Genomic DNA, 17,660 nt, shown 5'->3' with positions numbered 1-17,660 from the left:
TGATTCCCCCTCTTGGCACACAGGTGCCACCCCCACCAAACATCTCAGGCAGAGATGGCTGCTGTCCCTGCACTGCCATGGAACTCTCCTGAAGGGCTCTGGAGGTAGTCGTGATGGGACAGACCTGGCTGGGTGGTGTTGGCCGCTTGGACACCCCAGCACCAGCCTGCTTCTCCCCCTTAGGAAGCACCGCCGGGTGGTGCTTCCGCAGGTGGTGTCGCATCCCTCCTGGAGTCAGGTGGCCAGGGTCCCACCCACGACTGATCCGGGCCCAACACAGCTGGCACTGTGCATAGTGTGGATCCTCCATAACTTGGAAATGCTTCCAGACTTTGGAGGTGTATGGATGCCCAAGCTAACTGGCAGCTTTGGTGTCCGGAGCCACCTTCTGTGAGGGGCTCGTGGCAGACACATTGTGTCTTGGGGTGGCAGGAGGGGCTGGCCACCAGGGGGAAGTGGGCGGAGATGAAGGCACCTTGTGTGTCTCCATCTCTTCCCCCTCTACCCCATGTGGCCTCCCCTCCTGGCCATCCCCTGAAGGACTGCTGGTGCCCAAAGGAACCAAAGAAGGGAGTTAGTCCGCCTCAACCAGCTTCTCTTCCAGCTCCTGCACGACACTCTGCACCCTCCTTGGGGTGATTGTTTTGGACAGAAAACTGTCCACAAAGCTCATCTCCAAGGAGGACTGCTCTTGCTTCCCCTCCTCTGGTTGTTGAGGCCGAGCGACATCAGCTGGAGGAGAGACTGCCCAAGCAGCACACCCCTGCTCAGTGCCAGCACCTAATGGCACCTCTGCTGGGGGCGCCCCAGCAGCAGCCTCAATGAAGGGCCCAGGCGGGCTTTCTTCTTTATCACACTCTGGCCAGAGGTCGGAGTGCTGGAAGGCAGCTGTGGAGTGGCCTACGCACAAGTGGTGGGGGGAGACCTGGGTCCTCCCCCTCCCCTCTACCCCTCTAGTCTTCTCCTTGGCCTTGTCCCCAGGGCCCCTCTTCTGCTGCCTGTCACTCATGCCACCCTTGGCCAGTCTCACACAACCTGAACTGAGAGTGGGTTTTTTTTTTACAAACCTAACTCACTGCACTGTACCCTGAACTAACAGATGCCCTAACCTGTCCTTCTTTGGGTTGGGGTAGTAGTGATCTGGTAAAGTTTAGGAGACTAGGTGATCCTGCCTCTACCTGGCTACAGTTTTTAAAAGGCTACCTTGAGATGAAGGCAATCCTTGTTATATCCTCCTAGTGAAATTTCTCCTAACTAGATCCTGGGAAAAACTGGATTTCCTTGCAAACTAGAAATCAGGTGTCCCCTATAACTAGAAAGAAGCTGTGGTTTACCCTATGGAAATCTAAGGATGCACCAGCTTTCATTGGCTGAAAGCAAGATGCACTGCAACCCTAGTCTCTTTAAAAGGGAGCCTGATGTGGCCTAGTAGTCACGCCGCGTTTTATGAGAAACCTAAAATCTTTTTAAATCGCCCCTATCTGGCCTAGTTGAATTTTGAAAGAAGATAAAGCCCTAAACTGGATTAATTTTTTTTAATTTCAAAAAACACAATCCCTAAAAATACCCTTATTAGTGGGGCAGCCTATTTAGCGGCCCTTGGCAGACTGAAAGCAGCCTCAGACTCCAAAAACAAATTTATAAAAACTCCACCCCACACAGCCCACACACCAACCCTCTCACACCAACCAGAGGTAATTAAAAAAAACCAAAATGTGACAGAAAGAAACTTAACTTTTAACCACCACCACCACCCCCAAAAAAACCAGAACCAGGGAAAGGGACAACAGGACAGGAGGATGCAAAACCTGCAGCAACAGAGAATAGATCCAAACAGAAGGCCAACAAACTCAACTGTTAAAAAAGTGGCCTTTTCAAGAATAAGAAACCTCAGGCCACATCAGTCAACAACACCCCCTTCCCCAAACCAGAACCAGGAAAAGGGACAACAGGAAAAAAAGGCCAACAAACTCAACTGTTTAAAAAGTGACCTTTTAAACAATGAAAATTAGGCCAAACAGCCCCCCCCCAAGAACCAGAAGAGAAAAGGAACAACAGCAGCACAACACAACAGCAACAAATTAAACACAGAATCCTTTTAAAACAGTAAAAAACTTAACTTTTAACAATACAGGAACTTTACCAACCCCTCCCCCCCAAAAAAAACCTTTACCCTAACCCCAAGAAATCCAAGCCACCCAAATCAAGAAAAGTAAAAGGACACTGCACTTTTAAAAGTCCTTTCACTAAAGTAAGATATGGGCAAATTGGCAACGCCCCCACCCCAGGCCCCCACCCCCAGCAGAACGCCCTAACCCTAACCCCAAATAAGCTACCCAGTACTCACCCACCCAAATCTGGATAAGTAAAGGGACTGAGTCTTAAAAAGTCCTTTTACTAACTAAAATAAAAACAAGAACCCCAAGATCGTCTTACCTTAGACATCTTCTCTACTCCAGACAAGTCAGGCAAGGCTGAGAGAGAGCAGCAGCAGCTGAGGCCAAGGATCATCACAGCACAATCTCTCTCTCACACCAACACACCAACACAGCAGCAATGGAATGGAGTCCAGCCAGGCAGACTCCTTAAAAAGGTTCTCTGGGCCAACACAGAGCAGTTTCAAAAAATAGCACTGCTCTGTGATTGGCCAGAGAACACTGTTTACTTGGATACCCAAGTAAACAAAAGAACAACAATGTTGCTGATGGCTGGGGGATTAGCCCAGCCATCAGCTACACAACAGCCCTGCAAGCATGCATTTGTAATGCATTTTGCAAATGCATGCTTTGGATTGGCTGCTGGGGCTTCTCTACCTCTCCCTCTCTGATCCCAGGGAGGCTATGGGAGAGGCAGGAAAAGGCTTCCAAAGGTGGGAACGGAAGCAAGCAGCTCCCCTGAGGCTGCAGAAGCTCCTTTTCAGCCTTTCCATTGACTTCCTAATACTTCTGAATATAATGGGCTGAAAATGGATTCGGAAGTATATGGCACCGTATACTTCCGAATCAGGGGTGATTTGGGGGTCTATTTGGTTTGGCTGAACCAAATGCACACCTCTACTGGTAAGCTGCCAAATAAAAAAATTAAATTTAGGGAGGATCATAATTTTTATGGAATTTATATGATCAAGGAAGGATAATTTTAAGTTTTCCCATTATATTAACTGTTTTTTAAAATTTCTTCAATCATTGGGATATAATTAATTCTTGGTTATAAACAATTTTATTAGTAACATATGGTAGTAGAACTATTTCTACAGCTTATAAAAAAAAAGCCTTAAGATGAAAGCATCATTCTACCCCACATCTTACTTTCCTCCCACCCCACCCCCCAATAATTGACCCCCGCCAGTGTTATTTTTTAAAAAACAGATATTAAAGGTACCTTTAACTATCAAGAAAAAACAAAAATTGATTAAGAAAGAGAAAAAAAGAGAAAAAAAAACCCTTCAAAAGTTATATTCTTGTCTTAAAGGTCTTAATCTTCAAAAATTGTCCAGTGTCCTTTTATTTTCCACTCTTTTTCAACATATCTTCTGAATTTCTTCCACTCCCGATTAAAGAGTTCTAAATCGCAGTCTCTTAATTTTCTTGTTAGCTTATCCATTTCACTCCATGACATAACTTTTAAAGTCCAGTCCCATTTTTCTGGTATTTTTTCTTGCTTCCACAACTGCGCATACAATGTCCTAGCAGCTGAGAGCAAGTACCATATTAAAGTTCTATCTTCTTTTGGAAAATTCTCCATTTGTAATCCCAGCAAAAATGTCTCTGCTTCTTTTTTAAATTCATATCCTAGGATCTTAGATATCTCTTGTTGAATCATCTGCCAAAACATTTTAGCTCTTTCACAAGTCCACCACATATGGTAGAAAGAGCCTTCATGCTTTTTACATTTCCAACACCTATCTGGCATCTTATTGTCCATCTTTGCTAATTTTTTTGGAGTCATGTACCATCTATACATCATCTTAAAACAGTTCTCTTTAATACTATGACATGTTGCGAGTTTCATAGAGTTTTTCCACAAATGTTCCCAAGATTCCATTTTTATTTCTTTATTTACATTAATTGCCCATTTTATCATTTGAGATTTCACTACTTCATCTTCTGTGGTCCATTGTAAAAGTAATTTGTACACTTTTGAAATTAATTTCTCATTATCTCCAAGCAGAACTCTTTCCATTTCTGTTTGCTCTTTCCTTATTCCTTCAGCTTTGATATCATTCTCCATCAAGCTTTTTATTTGTTGCATTTGAAACCAATCATATTTATAATTCAATTCTTCTGCAGTTTTCATTTCTATTTTCCCACTTTGTATTTTTAATAGTTGGTTGTATGATAGTTGTTTTTCCTTAACTGTTTTGGCCGTTAACTTTATCACTTCAGCCGGCACTATCCACAGAGGTCTTCTCTCATCGCCATATTTCTTGTACTTTATCCACACATTTAGTAAGTTGCTCCTTATATAATGGTGAGAGAAAAGACCGTCCATCTTCTTTTTCCCATAATACAAGTAGGCATGCCAGCCGAATTTTTTCCCATGGCCTTCTAGCACTAGAAGTTTTTTATTTAATAACGTTATCCATTCTTTCAACCATACTAAACAAATTGCTTCATGATACAGTTTCAAATCTGGTAATTGAAACCCACCTCTCTCTTTTGCATCTATCAGGACTTTCATTTTAATTCTAGGTTTCCTCCCGGCCCACACAAATTCCGAGATTTTTCTTCTCCATTTATCAAATTGCTTAGCATCTTTCACAATGGGGATAGTTTGAAACAAATACATAATCCTTGGTAAGATATTCATTTTTACTGCAGCTATTCTGCCCAACAATGACAAATTGAGCTTGTTCCACTTTAGCATATCTTCTTCTATTTTGCGCCAGAGCTTTTCATAGTTGTTCCTAAACAGATCAATATTTTTCATTGTTATCTCTACCCCTAGGTATTTTACCTTAGAGGTAACTTCACAACCCGTTAGTCTTTGTAGTTCTTGTTGTCTATTTTTCTGCATATTCTTACATAAAATTTTTGATTTTTCTTTGTTTATGTAAAGTCCCGCCAACTCCCCAAACTCTTGTATTCTCGTTAGCAACAACGGTGTAATTAATTCTTAACAGATCTTTATTACTTTAGCTTAGCTAGATATCTGATTTGATCTGACAGCTTCAGTTCTTTTAACCAACCATCCTTTTTATATAATCAAAATTTATATTAAAACACATGAGCACTAATTTATCTGCATTTAATCTATACCCAGAGGTATTCCCATATTGCACAATCAGGTCTGCTAATGCCCTACAAGATTGTGCAATATCAGTTAAAAAGATTACAACATCATCAACGTAAAGTCTTATTTTATAGTGGGATGATCCCATCTTTGTGCAACGAATCTCAGATTTTTCTCTCAGAACAATAGCTAGTGGCTCTAGAAAGAAAAGAAACAAAGTTGAAGATGGGGGCAGCCCTGACGTACATCTCTAGTAATATCTATCTGTGATGATAAACATCAGTTTATACAAACTTTTGCACAGCAGTGGGGAAGAACCAGGGGAGTCCATCAGCAACTTGTTTTCTTCACATTTTTGGTCTAGACAAGTCAACTGAAAGATAATGTCTATCTTTATTTTCTATAATTATTTATTAGCATATTAATCATCTATTTAGAGAAGGGGTGGGTTTCTCACTCATTAGTTAGTCAAGCATACCTGTAATGAGTATGCCATGGTTATTGTCAAATACCATAGCAAAGATCTGTGCATCCCTGGGTCCTGCTTGAGTATCATGGAATATCTGCATCAGTGAAAGCGTATGGATATCCCATACTCTGAAAATCTGAAAGAAAACAAAATATATTATTTATTTAAAACATTTATGAGCCACATTTCTTCCTAGTGGTACTCAATGTAAATATATCTTAATGTAATATACATCTTACAATGTATATATATCTTAATCTTACAATGTAAATATATCTTAATATATCTTAGGGAGGGACAGTGGCTCAGTGGTAGAGCATCTGCTTGGGAAGCAGAAGGTCCCAGGTTCAATCCCCGGCGTCTCCAAAAAAGGGTCCAGGCAAATAGGTGTGAAAAACCTCAGCTTGAGACCCTGGAGAGCCGCTGCCAGTCTGAGAAGACAATACTGACTTTGATGGACCAAGGGTCTGATTCAGTATAAGGCAGCTTCATATGTTCATATATGTTCATATGTTCAATGTAACATGCATTTATCACAGCAAAAGAGAATACCAATGAGTATTCCTTCCATGCTTCTGGCATAATGTTTGGAAGAGAATTTGGAAAGATATGCAAGCTCATTTTAAATATGGATATTACCCATTTCATACTATAAAGTTCCTTGTTGTATTTAGAAGTGGCCAGACTAGGGCTTTTTTTATAGCAGGAACCCTTTGCATATTAGGCCACACACCCCTGATGAAGCCAATCCTCCAAGAGCTTATAGGGCTCTTAGTACAGGGTCTACTGTAAGCTCCAGGAGGATTGGCTACATCAGGGGTGTGTGGCTTAATATGCAAAGGAGTTCCTGCTACCAAAAAAAAGCCCTGGCACTCATACTGCTTCTTCTCCTACTTCAATGCACTATGAAAAACCACGTAACCATTCATGGCCCAAAGAAGATCACACCACTGAGTTAGATTTGCCATGGAGAGAAGAGACAAAAGTTCAATTTAGTTACTATTTACTTTTAAAAAAATTAAAATTATCTTTCTATCCAGAATAGCTTCTCCGAGCAGGCTGCTAAAATATATAAAATTGCATTAATACATAACAGCAGTGCTCCAAAAAAAAAAGCAGAACAATTACAAAAATCACCTCAGAGAGGACTGGCTTGAGATAATTTTTTAATGGATAAAGCATGAAATAAAGCTAGATGCAGAAAGTTCTGGAGAACGACCATACAAAAAATAGCTTGGCACACTTATCTGCATCAGTTCTTCCTTCCCTATGGACAAAGAAGAAGGGGGAAAATCATCCTGAGAGGTCACAATCAGAATGGCAACTTTCCCCTTCCAGTGATCAAAACTCAAGATAGCTGCAATTTTTCCTTAAAGACAGTGGGGTGGGGGGGGGGGGGATTTCAGTCCATGTATTGGATTAGGACCAGAAAGCCCCAGGCACAAATTTCTCCTCCATTGTGAAGAGAATGTGACAGGTCCAATGAACTTCATAGCTGAGAGGGAATTTGAACCCAGAATCTCCCTAGTTATAATCCAGCACATCACATTGTTTTTCACAATATAATCATTTTCAGCAGCAGTAACAGCATGAGAAAACCAATTAAATTTCAAATAAATTATGATAATTATCAAGTTAAAAAATATTGTTTCATCGCCAACAAGTTCCGGTTGGAGATGTACATCAGTTGGTCCTCTGTACCAAAAGTATGTCAGCAGACAGCATGCGTGAGCACTATTAAGTTCAGGGAATGACAGAAAGTGGTGATGAGTGCATCACACTCACTAATGACATAACACAAACACATGTCCACATTCTTAGCAGTTGCAGAGAAATATAATCAATTACAAACTTCTATGTCCTGTGATTTCCTGAATGGAGATCTAATAATGAGTATGTGCATACCAGTTATTCAAATATTTGGCTCAAATATACCTTTCTGTTTGGAAAGCCTGTCTAAAGCAGGAAGCAAAGTTCCAAAGCAAAGGGCATTTGTTGTGTATACAATTTATTAAATTACTAATGTTCTGGGGATGGTGAGCCAAAAATAGAATTAATCTGATTAGTGTCCTGGGTTCATGCTGTGTGCTGAGAGCCAGATGGCTGCCTAATACCTTTGTACAGCTTCTTGGTATTAGCACATCTGCTACAAAGTACCTGTGTTTGGTCCTTTGCATCCCACTTTCCAAGACACAGGTGAGAATAATGATACATCCTAAAGCTGTTTAGTCAGCAAATGGAAAAAAGTGTTGGCATGAAGTCGGAACTAACTGCAATGGAGGGTGGGTGGCTGCTGCCAAAACTGGCAGCCATGTGTCTCCTCCTCTCCCCTCTGTCATATGTAATAATGCAAAATGTGTAATGTGATACCATCATTCCCCAAGTTTCTTGTCCCTTCTTCACTGCATTGACTGACTGTTTTGGGGGTGCGATTGTCCAGGAAACTTTATTAAGATCTTGCAGGCCACTTACAGGGAGAAAAAAAGACAACCAACATCAAAGTAATCCAAAACAAAAAAACACCCCCTTCAAAACATGTAACAGGAAAGAGAAGAAATGTGTTCATTGTCAGGAAGCACAGAAGAAGATGTAGGTTGCGTATGGCAGTGCTAGGTCTCAAATGAATTTTCACCAGAGTTCTGTCAAGAAACCTGGAAATCCCAGTTTAGACAAAGAGAGACAACCTATTCAGTGAGAACATAACATACACACAATCTGGTTCTAATGCAAAAGCTCCCCTCCCCCATTTCCAGGCATGCTATGTCACCTTTACGCAAATAAAAGACAAATGGCACAACACACATAATACAAAGTAGGAATTATATGCTCCATGTGACCTTCATGACCCCCAGCAATCTTGTGGCTACATTTTGACCAATTTTAGTTTCCAGCACTCTTCAATGATAGCTTCCAAAGAGTATTATAGTAATCAAATTCAGTCTTTGTGATAACTAAGGCAGCAGTCCCTAACATGGCACTGAAGGACACCACGGAACCCTTTGATACATTTCCTGGTGTCCACTTGCTGCCCTGTTTCCTAACCTCGTCAACATTCCTTCTTTATTCCTTCTCAAATTCCCTTCTTTTCTTTATTCTCCTTTATCATGTTCACTCTCTCTCTTTTTCTCCTTTTCCATTTTGCACACACCTTTCTTCCCTTTTTTCTGCCTCTCAGTAGTATTTTTATCCTTAACCTTCATCATGGCTTCTTCTCTGTTGGCTTCAAGGTGTACTAAGGGCAATGGGAACACAGAGAGGTAATAGTAACTGTAATGGGATTGGTGAGGAGGGGGGGCAAGTTAAGCTCTAGCTGCTTTTCATGAAGTCCCAGTTGCAACTATAGCTTAGAGGGTAAATGGTGCCTGAGCTCACAGATAGGCTGGCTTATTTGCATTAGGGGGTTTGTGCTTGCTTGAAAGATTTCACCACAATGTTCCTCCAGCACAAACAGAAGGGGAGCAGGGGAGAGCTGGAAGAGAAATAATGACAATGTACATTCCCCTGTCTCAGCTCACCCTTCTAACACCTGGTACATCCAAAATACACTCACCCCCACACCCAAATAAAATACATTGTACAGAGGCTTAAAGGCATGATAGTCCTAACTTCAGCTGGGTTTTTCAATCCTGCAAAAACTTGCAGGCAGCAACTATGGCAACCAATCACAAATTAGTTCAATTGAATAAGTATTAGTCAGCTAAATTACCTGAAAGTTTTCTTAACTCTTCAGAAACTGAAATCTTCTCATTCCTCTCCCCTCCCAAACAATTTATTTAGTAGACACTTTCTTTTACATATTTATGGGCAACTGACAAAACTTTCTTTTATATATTTTTGGGCAACTGACAAAAATCCAGATAACAACATGAGGCTGTGACCTAGCAGTGACCTAAAACGTCTTCAGAAGAACATGTCAGGTCCAGAATGTAACTGACCTAGAATCTCCTACAGTTTTGAAGAGTCATTGATTTCTAAAAATGTTCTAATTCTAAATCAGTTCCTCTAACACTGATGGAAATTAGTCATAGAAACAAGAATATGACAGCTGCCAATGTCATTAATATAAAACCAAAATCAAATTTTACTTCAGTTATACTCCACCGATGACCAGGGCTGGCTCACCTACTAGGCAAACTAGGCGCTTGCCAAGGAGGGAGGGGGTGCCGAATTGGGCACTGGTGCCCATGACAAACGGCTAGTTTGCCTGCCTCCCCCCCCCACTACTGCCGCTGCAACTTTCTTTTCCTTTCCTTCCCTTCCTTTCTGCCTGCCCCCCTCCCCTGCAATTGGAGCACACCGTGCCGAGGCTTGGCCCCACCGGCTTTGACACAGCCAGCATCTTATCCTTCCAGTTACAGAAAGGAGCGGGGAGAAACGTCCTCCAGGGCGTTCTTCAAGGAAGGATAAGAAGCCGGTCACATCAAAGCTGGTAGGGCTGAGCCGAGTTGCACCACTCTCTGGGGGGGGCACCAAGTTTGCCTGCCTGCCTGTCCCCCCTGCTGCCCCTTCCCATGAGTAGCCCCATGCCTGCTGCCTACTTGCGAGTAGCCAGCATCTGCCGCCTATTCATGAGTAGCTGTGGCTGCCACTTACTCATGAGTAGCCCTGCACCTGCTGCCAATTCGTGGGACTACTCGCAAGTAGGCGGCAGGCCTGGTGATGTGGGGTGGGGGTGGAGCTGTGCTGCCTAAGGCACCAGAAAGGCTAGGGCTAGCCCTGCTGATGACAGAAAACAACTTTGTTTCCAGGCCGTGAATTCAGCAGGAGCTCACAGGAGCACAGTTCCTGAACCTTTTTGACAGTCCCCCCTCTTCTTCCCCAGCTACCTTGTTCTTTGAATAGTAAGTATAGCTGCATAACAATCCCTGGATTAGGAGAGGGGGCAGCCAGCTCGCCACCAGGAGCTTTACCACACCCCCAGCAGCCCCCATTAACCCCTAGAAAAGCCTGTTCCACCCTTTCTCCACTTCTTATGTGATTTTGAGTGCCAGGTGGCTTTGCATAACACTTCTCCAGTGACTATAGATCCAGGTGGATAGCTGTGTTGGTCTGACACAACCGAATAAAGTTAACGATGCTACTGGACTCTAACTTCTCCAATGAAATTGTGCCAGCTCTCTCTACTATCAGGTCATGGACAAGAATAAATAAATATCTTGTGGGTGGCTGCTTGGTATCCGTTCAGCATAGCTGTGTCAGTTAAGGGGAAAGAGGTTATTGCATAAGTAAAGTCCAAAGCTTCCATAAAGAATAACATGAATAAGTATTCCCTTCCTCCTCCTTAGTTCTTTACTTCTCCCTGTGGCTATGGATTGCAGTGATTACGCAAGAGACAGTTTCAGACATGAACAAATCTGACACAGTTTGCTGCAAGCACTCCTGGAAGAGTTAGTGCCACCACTGTGTTTCTGATAATGCACACACTCAAGCACAAGGAATAACTGAGAAATTCCAGTATATGTACTTGGAACATTTGGAGGTGACTCCTGATAAGGTCCTGACAGGAAGTTGTTCTTCATAACAACAGCAGTATTCTATGCTTGGCAAGAAACAGTTTGCTTTGGAAAATGGACAAATGATACACCATGTATGTTTGTACACAGGACACAGAATACTGACTGCACTACAATTAAATGCAACCTTCCTTGCCTTTTTTCTGTGTTATTTCTAAAAGACGAGGATGAGATAACAAGTCACAACCACATGTTAAGGCTACATTCCTAAGGACACTTTCCTTGGCGTAATCCCCACTGAATTACATGAAGTTTACTTCTTAGGGTTGCCAAGTCCAATTCAAGAAATATCTGGGGACTTTGGGGGTGGAGCCAGGAGACTTTGGGGGTGGAGCCAGGAGACATTGGGGCGGAGTCAGGAACAAGAGTGTGACAAGCATAATTGAACTCCAAGAGAGTTCTGGCCATCACATTTAAAGGGACAGCACACCTTTTTAAATGTCTTCCTTCCATAGGAAATAATGAAGGATAAGGGCACCTTCTTTTGGGGCTCATAGAATTGGACCCCCTGGTCCAATCGTTTTGAAATTTGGGGGATACTTTGGGGAGAGGCACTAGATACTATATTGAAAATTTGGTGCCTCTAACTCAAAAAACAGCTCCCCCAGAGCCCCCGAAACCTCCAGATCAATTCCCCATTATACCCTATGAGAAGACGTTTCCCTCTCCACCCCCCTCCCCCCCGCCCCCCCCCTTTCTGGGAAATCTGATGCAGGAGACAGAACTCACTCACCTCCGGAGGTGCAAAGGCACATGGTCCTTTGGGGGCGTGGCTGGGCTCCCCTCCCTTCACCGGCCAGCTGACTGGGGGCGGGAAGCAGCCTGAGAAAACGGAAGAGCTCTGGCTGCTGCGATCGGGGCTGGGTGCGAAGGGCTGCCGTTCTCCCCCTCCCCCCCCCGCTTTCCCTTTTATGGCCAGCGGGAGGAGGAGGCTCCAAATCGGGGGTCTCCAGGCCTAGCGGGGGATTTGGGACCCCTATTACTTCTGAATAGACTTGCCTGAGATGGCTCCCAGTGCTGTGTTGCCAAACTAACAAGATAACAATGCTCAGCAGAGTTACTCCCTTTTAACACATAGAAATCTACAGGCTTAGATTGAAGTAGCTCTGCATAGGATTGTACTAGGCCTGCTTTTTGTTCATCTGTTTGTCATTTGTTGTGTTTGTTCCATATGCCCTCTTCTGAGGTTCTGAATACACGGCATGCCTCCTATTCCATCTGAACATAGATCCATCTAGTCCTGTGCTCTATCTGCTACAATGCAAGAGCTATGGCAGTTTTCTTTTCTGCTATCAGAGAGCCTTTAAACTGGAGATTCCAGAAAGTACATTCTGGACTTTTCTTACTGTACCTCATTGTTTATTTACAGGTTTTGTTAGCCACTCTTGTATAACAGGATAACGTTCAAATAATATAAAACCCATAAAACCTAACTCTCACAGTAATACATTTTCAAGAAGCTTCATTGTATAAGTAAATACTGACAGACAAAGTAGGAAAGCTCAGCTTTGTCCTTTAAATAGGCATAACAGTTAAAATCAATAGAAAACACAAAAAAGTTGAGCTACTCTGCAGCTATAGACAGCCTCCAAGTGTAAGCTTCTGTTTCAGGACTATCATGCAAGACTTTCATTCCAAATCTGATATTTTGTTTGCTTTGCAAAAGTGATTCTTATCTTGTATAGCCTGTTGTGCAGTGGTTAGAGTGTCAGACTAGGAGCTTGGAAACCAGAGTTGTCAAGTCCAATTCAAGAAATATCTGGCGACTTTGGGGGTGGAGCCAAGAGATTTTGGGGTGTAGCTAGGAGCAAGGTTGTGACAAGCATAACTGAACTCCAAATGGAGTTCTGGCCATCACATTTAAAGGGACCGCACACCTTTTAAATGCCTTCCCTCCATTGGAAATAATGAAGGATAGGGACACCTAGGGTCCTTGAGGCTTATGGCGGCAGGGCTCGGGGGAAGCGAGCTAGACTGCTGTTCTTTTGAGGGGTTATAGAGTGTTTCGAGCCCGTCCCTGTGGCATCGGTCCCATTGTTGTGGGACCCAGGGGGCCGGCGCAGCGGCACGCCGAAGCAGCCTGTCACTAATAACACAGGTCGAGATGCAGGACAGGAACCCGGAAGTGACCGACAGGCTGCTTCAGCGTGCCGCTGCGCCGGCCCCCTGGGCCCCACAATGATGGGACCGATGCCACAGGGACGGGCTCGAAACACTCTATAACCCCTCAAAAGAACAGCAGTCTAGCTCGCTTCCCCCGAGCCCTGTCGCCATAAGCCTCAAGGGGGCTCATTTTGCGGCATCTCCCGGCGGGAGGGTGGCACCCGCACGGGACACATATCAAATGAAAGAAGGGGCGCAGGGCTATCAGAAACAGTCGGCGGAGGGAGTCGTGAGACCACCCCACTGGGGGATCCACACCCCGAAAGTGATGAAGGTGGCGCAGATAGAGCCAACAGAGCAAACAGGACAAAATAAATAGGCTGCATTATGCAGCACAGTTGAGAAAGTGCCTTATCCCATATACTGATGAAGTAAATACAGGATCTGAGAACAAAATTGCACCAGAAGACACAAACACAAAGCTCCCTTACACTGAATCAGTGCTTGGGTCCACCAAAGTCAGTATTGTCCACTCCAGTCACAAACACAAAGCTCCCTTACACTGAATCAGTGCTTGGGTCCACCAAAGTCAGTATTGTCCACTCCAGTCACAAACACAAAGCTCCCTTACACTGAATCAGTGCTTGGGTCCACCAAAGTCAGTATTGTCTACTCCAGTCACAAACACAAAGCTCCCTTACACTGAATCAGTGCTTGGGTCCACCAAAGTCAGTATTGTCCACTCCAGTCACAAACACAAAGCTCCCTTACACTGAATCAGTGCTTGGGTCCACCAAAGTCAGTATTGTCACATAAGAACATAAGAGAAGCCATGTTGGATCAGGCCACTGGCCCATCCAGTCCAACATTCTGCATCACATAAGAACATAAGAGAAGCCCTGTTGGATCAGGCCAGTGGCCCATCCAGTCCAACACTCTGCATCACATAAGAACATAAGAGAAGCCCTGTTGGATCAGGCCAGTGGCCCATCCAGTCCAACACTCTGCGTCACATAAGAACATAAGAGAAGCCATGTTGGATCAGGCCAGTGGCCCATCCAGTCCAACACACTGTGTCACATAAGAACATAAGAGAAGCCCTGTTGGATCAGGCCAGTGGCCCATTCAGTCCAACACTCTGTGTCACATAAGAACATAAGGAGGGAAGGGGGGAAGGGAGGGAGGGAAGGAAGGAAGGAAGGAAGGAAGGAAGGAAGGAAGGAAGGAAGGAAGGAAGGGAGAGAGGGAGGGAGGGAGAGAGGGAGGGAGAGAGGGAGGAAGGGAGGAAGGAAGGAAGGAAGGAAGGGAGGGAGGGAGGGAGGGAGGGGGGAGGGAGGGAGGGAAGGAAGGAAGGAAGGAAGGGAGGGAGGGAGGGAGGGAGGAGGTTGGGAGGGAAGGGAGGGAAGGGAAGGAAGGAAGGAAGGGAGGAAGGGAGGAGGGAGGGAGGGAAGGAAGGGAGGGAAGGAAGGAAGAAAGGAAGGAAGGGAGGAGGGAGGGAGGGAAGGAAGGAAGAAAGGAGGGAAGGGAGGAGGGAGGGAAGGGAAGGAAGGAAGGAAGGCCGCCCCTCCCGCCAGCCCCCCCCGCTTTCGGCCCCCACCCTCCCAGCTTACCTTCTTCCAGGGGGGCGGATGGCGGCCTCTCCTCCCGGCGGCTGGTGCTGCTGGCGAGGCTGGCGGCGGCTGCGGAGGCCGGGGAGAGCCTGCGCTGGTCTCTAGAGGGCCTCCAGGGACCAGCGCCGGCCTCTCCGCGGCCTCCGCGGGTCGGCGCTGGTCGCTGGAGGCCCTCCAGAGTCTCTGGAGGACCTCCAGGGACCAGCGCCGGCCGCTCCGTGGCCTCTCCGCAGCCTCTGCTGGTCGCTGGAGGCCCTCCAGAGTCTCTGGAGGGCCTCCAGGGACCAGCGGAGGCCGCGGAGAGGCCTCAGCTGTTCGGCGCTGGTCGCTCCGCGGCCTCCGCTGGTCGCTGGAGGCCCTCCAGAGTCTCTGGAGGGCCTCCAGGGACCAGCGGAGGCCGCGGAGAGGCCTCCGCTGTTCGGCGCTGGTCGCTGGAGGCCCTCCAGAGTCTCTGGAGGGCCTCCAGGGACCAGCACCAGCTGCTCCGCGGCCTCTCCGCGGCCTCCGCTGGTCGCTGGAGGCCCTCCAGAGTCTCTGGAGGGCCTCCAGGGACCAGCGCCGGCCGCTCCGCGGCCTCTCCGCGGCCTCCGCGGCCTCCGCTGGAGGCCCTCCAGAGACTCTGGAGGGCCTCCAGGGACCAGCGGAGGCCGCGGAGAGGCCTCAGCTGTTCGGCGCTGGTCGCTCCGCAGCCTCTCCGCGGCCTCCGCTGGTCGCTGGAGGCCCTCCAGAGTCTCTGGAGGGCCTCCGCCACCGCCGCCGGGCCCCGCGCGCGGGCGGGGAAGGCGGCGAGTGAGGGAGGGAGCGTCCCTCACTCGCCACCTTCCCCGCCGGCGCCCGTGGCCCACCGCCTCCGGGGCTGGCTAAACCGGGACCTTTAATGGTCCCGGTATAGGCAGCCCAGGAGGCGGGAATTGGTGGCCAGAACCGGGAAAGTCCCGGGAGACCGGGACGGTCTGGCCACCCTAGGGACACCTTCTTTGGGGGCTCATAGAATTGGATCCCCTGGTCCAATCCTTTTGAAACTTGGAGGGTATTTTGGGGAGAGGCGCTGGATGCCATACTGCAAATTTGGTATCTCTACCTCAAAAAACAGCTCCCCAGAGTCCCAGATACCTGTAGATCTTTCTCTATTATACCCTATGGGAATCAGTCCCCATAGGAAATAATGGAGTGCCCAGCAAACATTCCTCCCCCCCCTTTCTGATGACCCTGAAGAGGGGCCCCTCCAAACTGAAGGATCCCCTCCCCGCACCTGGGGATTGGCGACCCTATTGGAGACCCAGGTTCAAATTCCTACTTTGTCAAGAAAGTTTGTTGTAATTTTAGGCCAGTCAGACATTTTCAGCCTATTGTACTTCCCAGGGATGTTGTGAAGATAAAATGGAGAGAAGAGAACAATGCTATAAGCTGTATGGAGTCTTCAGTGGTCAGAAAAGATGAGTATAAATGCATACTCTTTTTGTTTAATGTTCTGTTCTTGAACTGAAATTCTTTGGGAACTCTCAGTTCTTTTTGTTATAACAGACCAGCACAATATGAAACTGTCAAAATTCTTAGGCTGAAATCTAGAAAGGCCTCTCATCAGTTTGATCTTCTCAGCAAGACCATAAGAACAGAACTTTCTAAGGGTTCAGTTTTTGTTTTTTCTATAGGCTATGCCTTTTTGACTGCCTCTAGCAAGATAACAAAGATAAATCAACTCTGGACATGGAAGATTCTTTTCGTGCTGTTATATTTAGTAGTCACTGAGAAGCTTATATTCTATAAATTTAATCTTTTGTGAAAGCCAACAGAACATCCTGGAACAATACATTCCAGAGTAATTCTGTATTATGTGAAGTATTTGCTTTCATTCATTTGCTAGTTATCATTTCACAGGATTAGCCAAAATTACTGTATTTGATGGAAGCAACTATTTCCCCCCCAGACCCAAGTTTCAAGTTGGTGGGGAGGGCTGGCTGGGCACTCTCCTTGCCAGGAAGAGAGAGAGAGAGACATAAACCAATGCTCCTTTGTGAATTCAGCTTATTAGATTCCAAGTAGAACATTGAAAAGACACAGAACAAATAAAGAAATATACAGTATACACTCAGACAAATAGGATTAAGGAATATATTCCACTATACACGAAGGTCCGGTGTCAACAGCCCTGACCATATGTAAACCAGAGGTATATATCTTTCTTGGACCTACAGCTGCTAATGTACTTACTGACATACTAGAACTAACCTGATGTATTGATTCAAATTCCTCCCCTTCTCTCTATCTCTGGAATCAGGAAGCTCTCAGAAAGTTAAGGAAACTAGGTTCTGATACTCTATCTACTTAAACTTTGACAGTGGCTCCACTAACTCTTGGAATGTGTAAACATCCTCTAAGGCAAAAATCATGTGCGTTATTAACACCAGAAGGCCACAGCAACAGCAAAGTTCTGCAACCTCCTGGGAGACAGAACCAGAGATTCAACTATAGAAGCTAATTTGCTATATAATTTAAAGTAACAGGTTTAGCAGAGAACTGAGGCTCAGTTCAGCCTTAACTCTTAAAATTATTCACAATCTTGAAAATCTCCCTGTTCCTCTAAGCTAAAAATTCTCAACTGGACTTTCTTTCTAACAAAGATAACTTCAATCCATCATATTAGCTTTTCCATACTGGAATGTTTTGGGATCATTTTGTGGGTCTTAATATTCTAAATGCATTGTCATATATGTGAGTACAGAAGAAATTTTT

General features: G+C 45.4%; 1 protein-coding gene across 1 annotated transcript in view; it reads right to left on the bottom strand.

The window, feature by feature from the left end:
• WDR64 (WD repeat domain 64) overlaps positions 1–17,660 on the bottom strand; it is a 167,709-nt gene that overhangs the window by 68,438 nt on the left and 81,611 nt on the right. Inside the window, exon 11 of the mRNA XM_060242140.1 lies at positions 5,711–5,837. Coding sequence (XP_060098123.1) covers positions 5,711–5,837 — 127 coding nt within the window. The remainder of the gene's footprint in view (positions 1–5,710; positions 5,838–17,660) is intronic.

Source organism: Heteronotia binoei, chromosome 1 (genome assembly GCF_032191835.1).
Source record: "Heteronotia binoei isolate CCM8104 ecotype False Entrance Well chromosome 1, APGP_CSIRO_Hbin_v1, whole genome shotgun sequence".
Lineage (NCBI taxonomy): Eukaryota > Metazoa > Chordata > Lepidosauria > Squamata > Gekkonidae > Heteronotia > Heteronotia binoei.
Note: the sequence above shows the minus strand (reverse complement) of the source record. Positions and strands in the feature narration are given on the sequence as shown.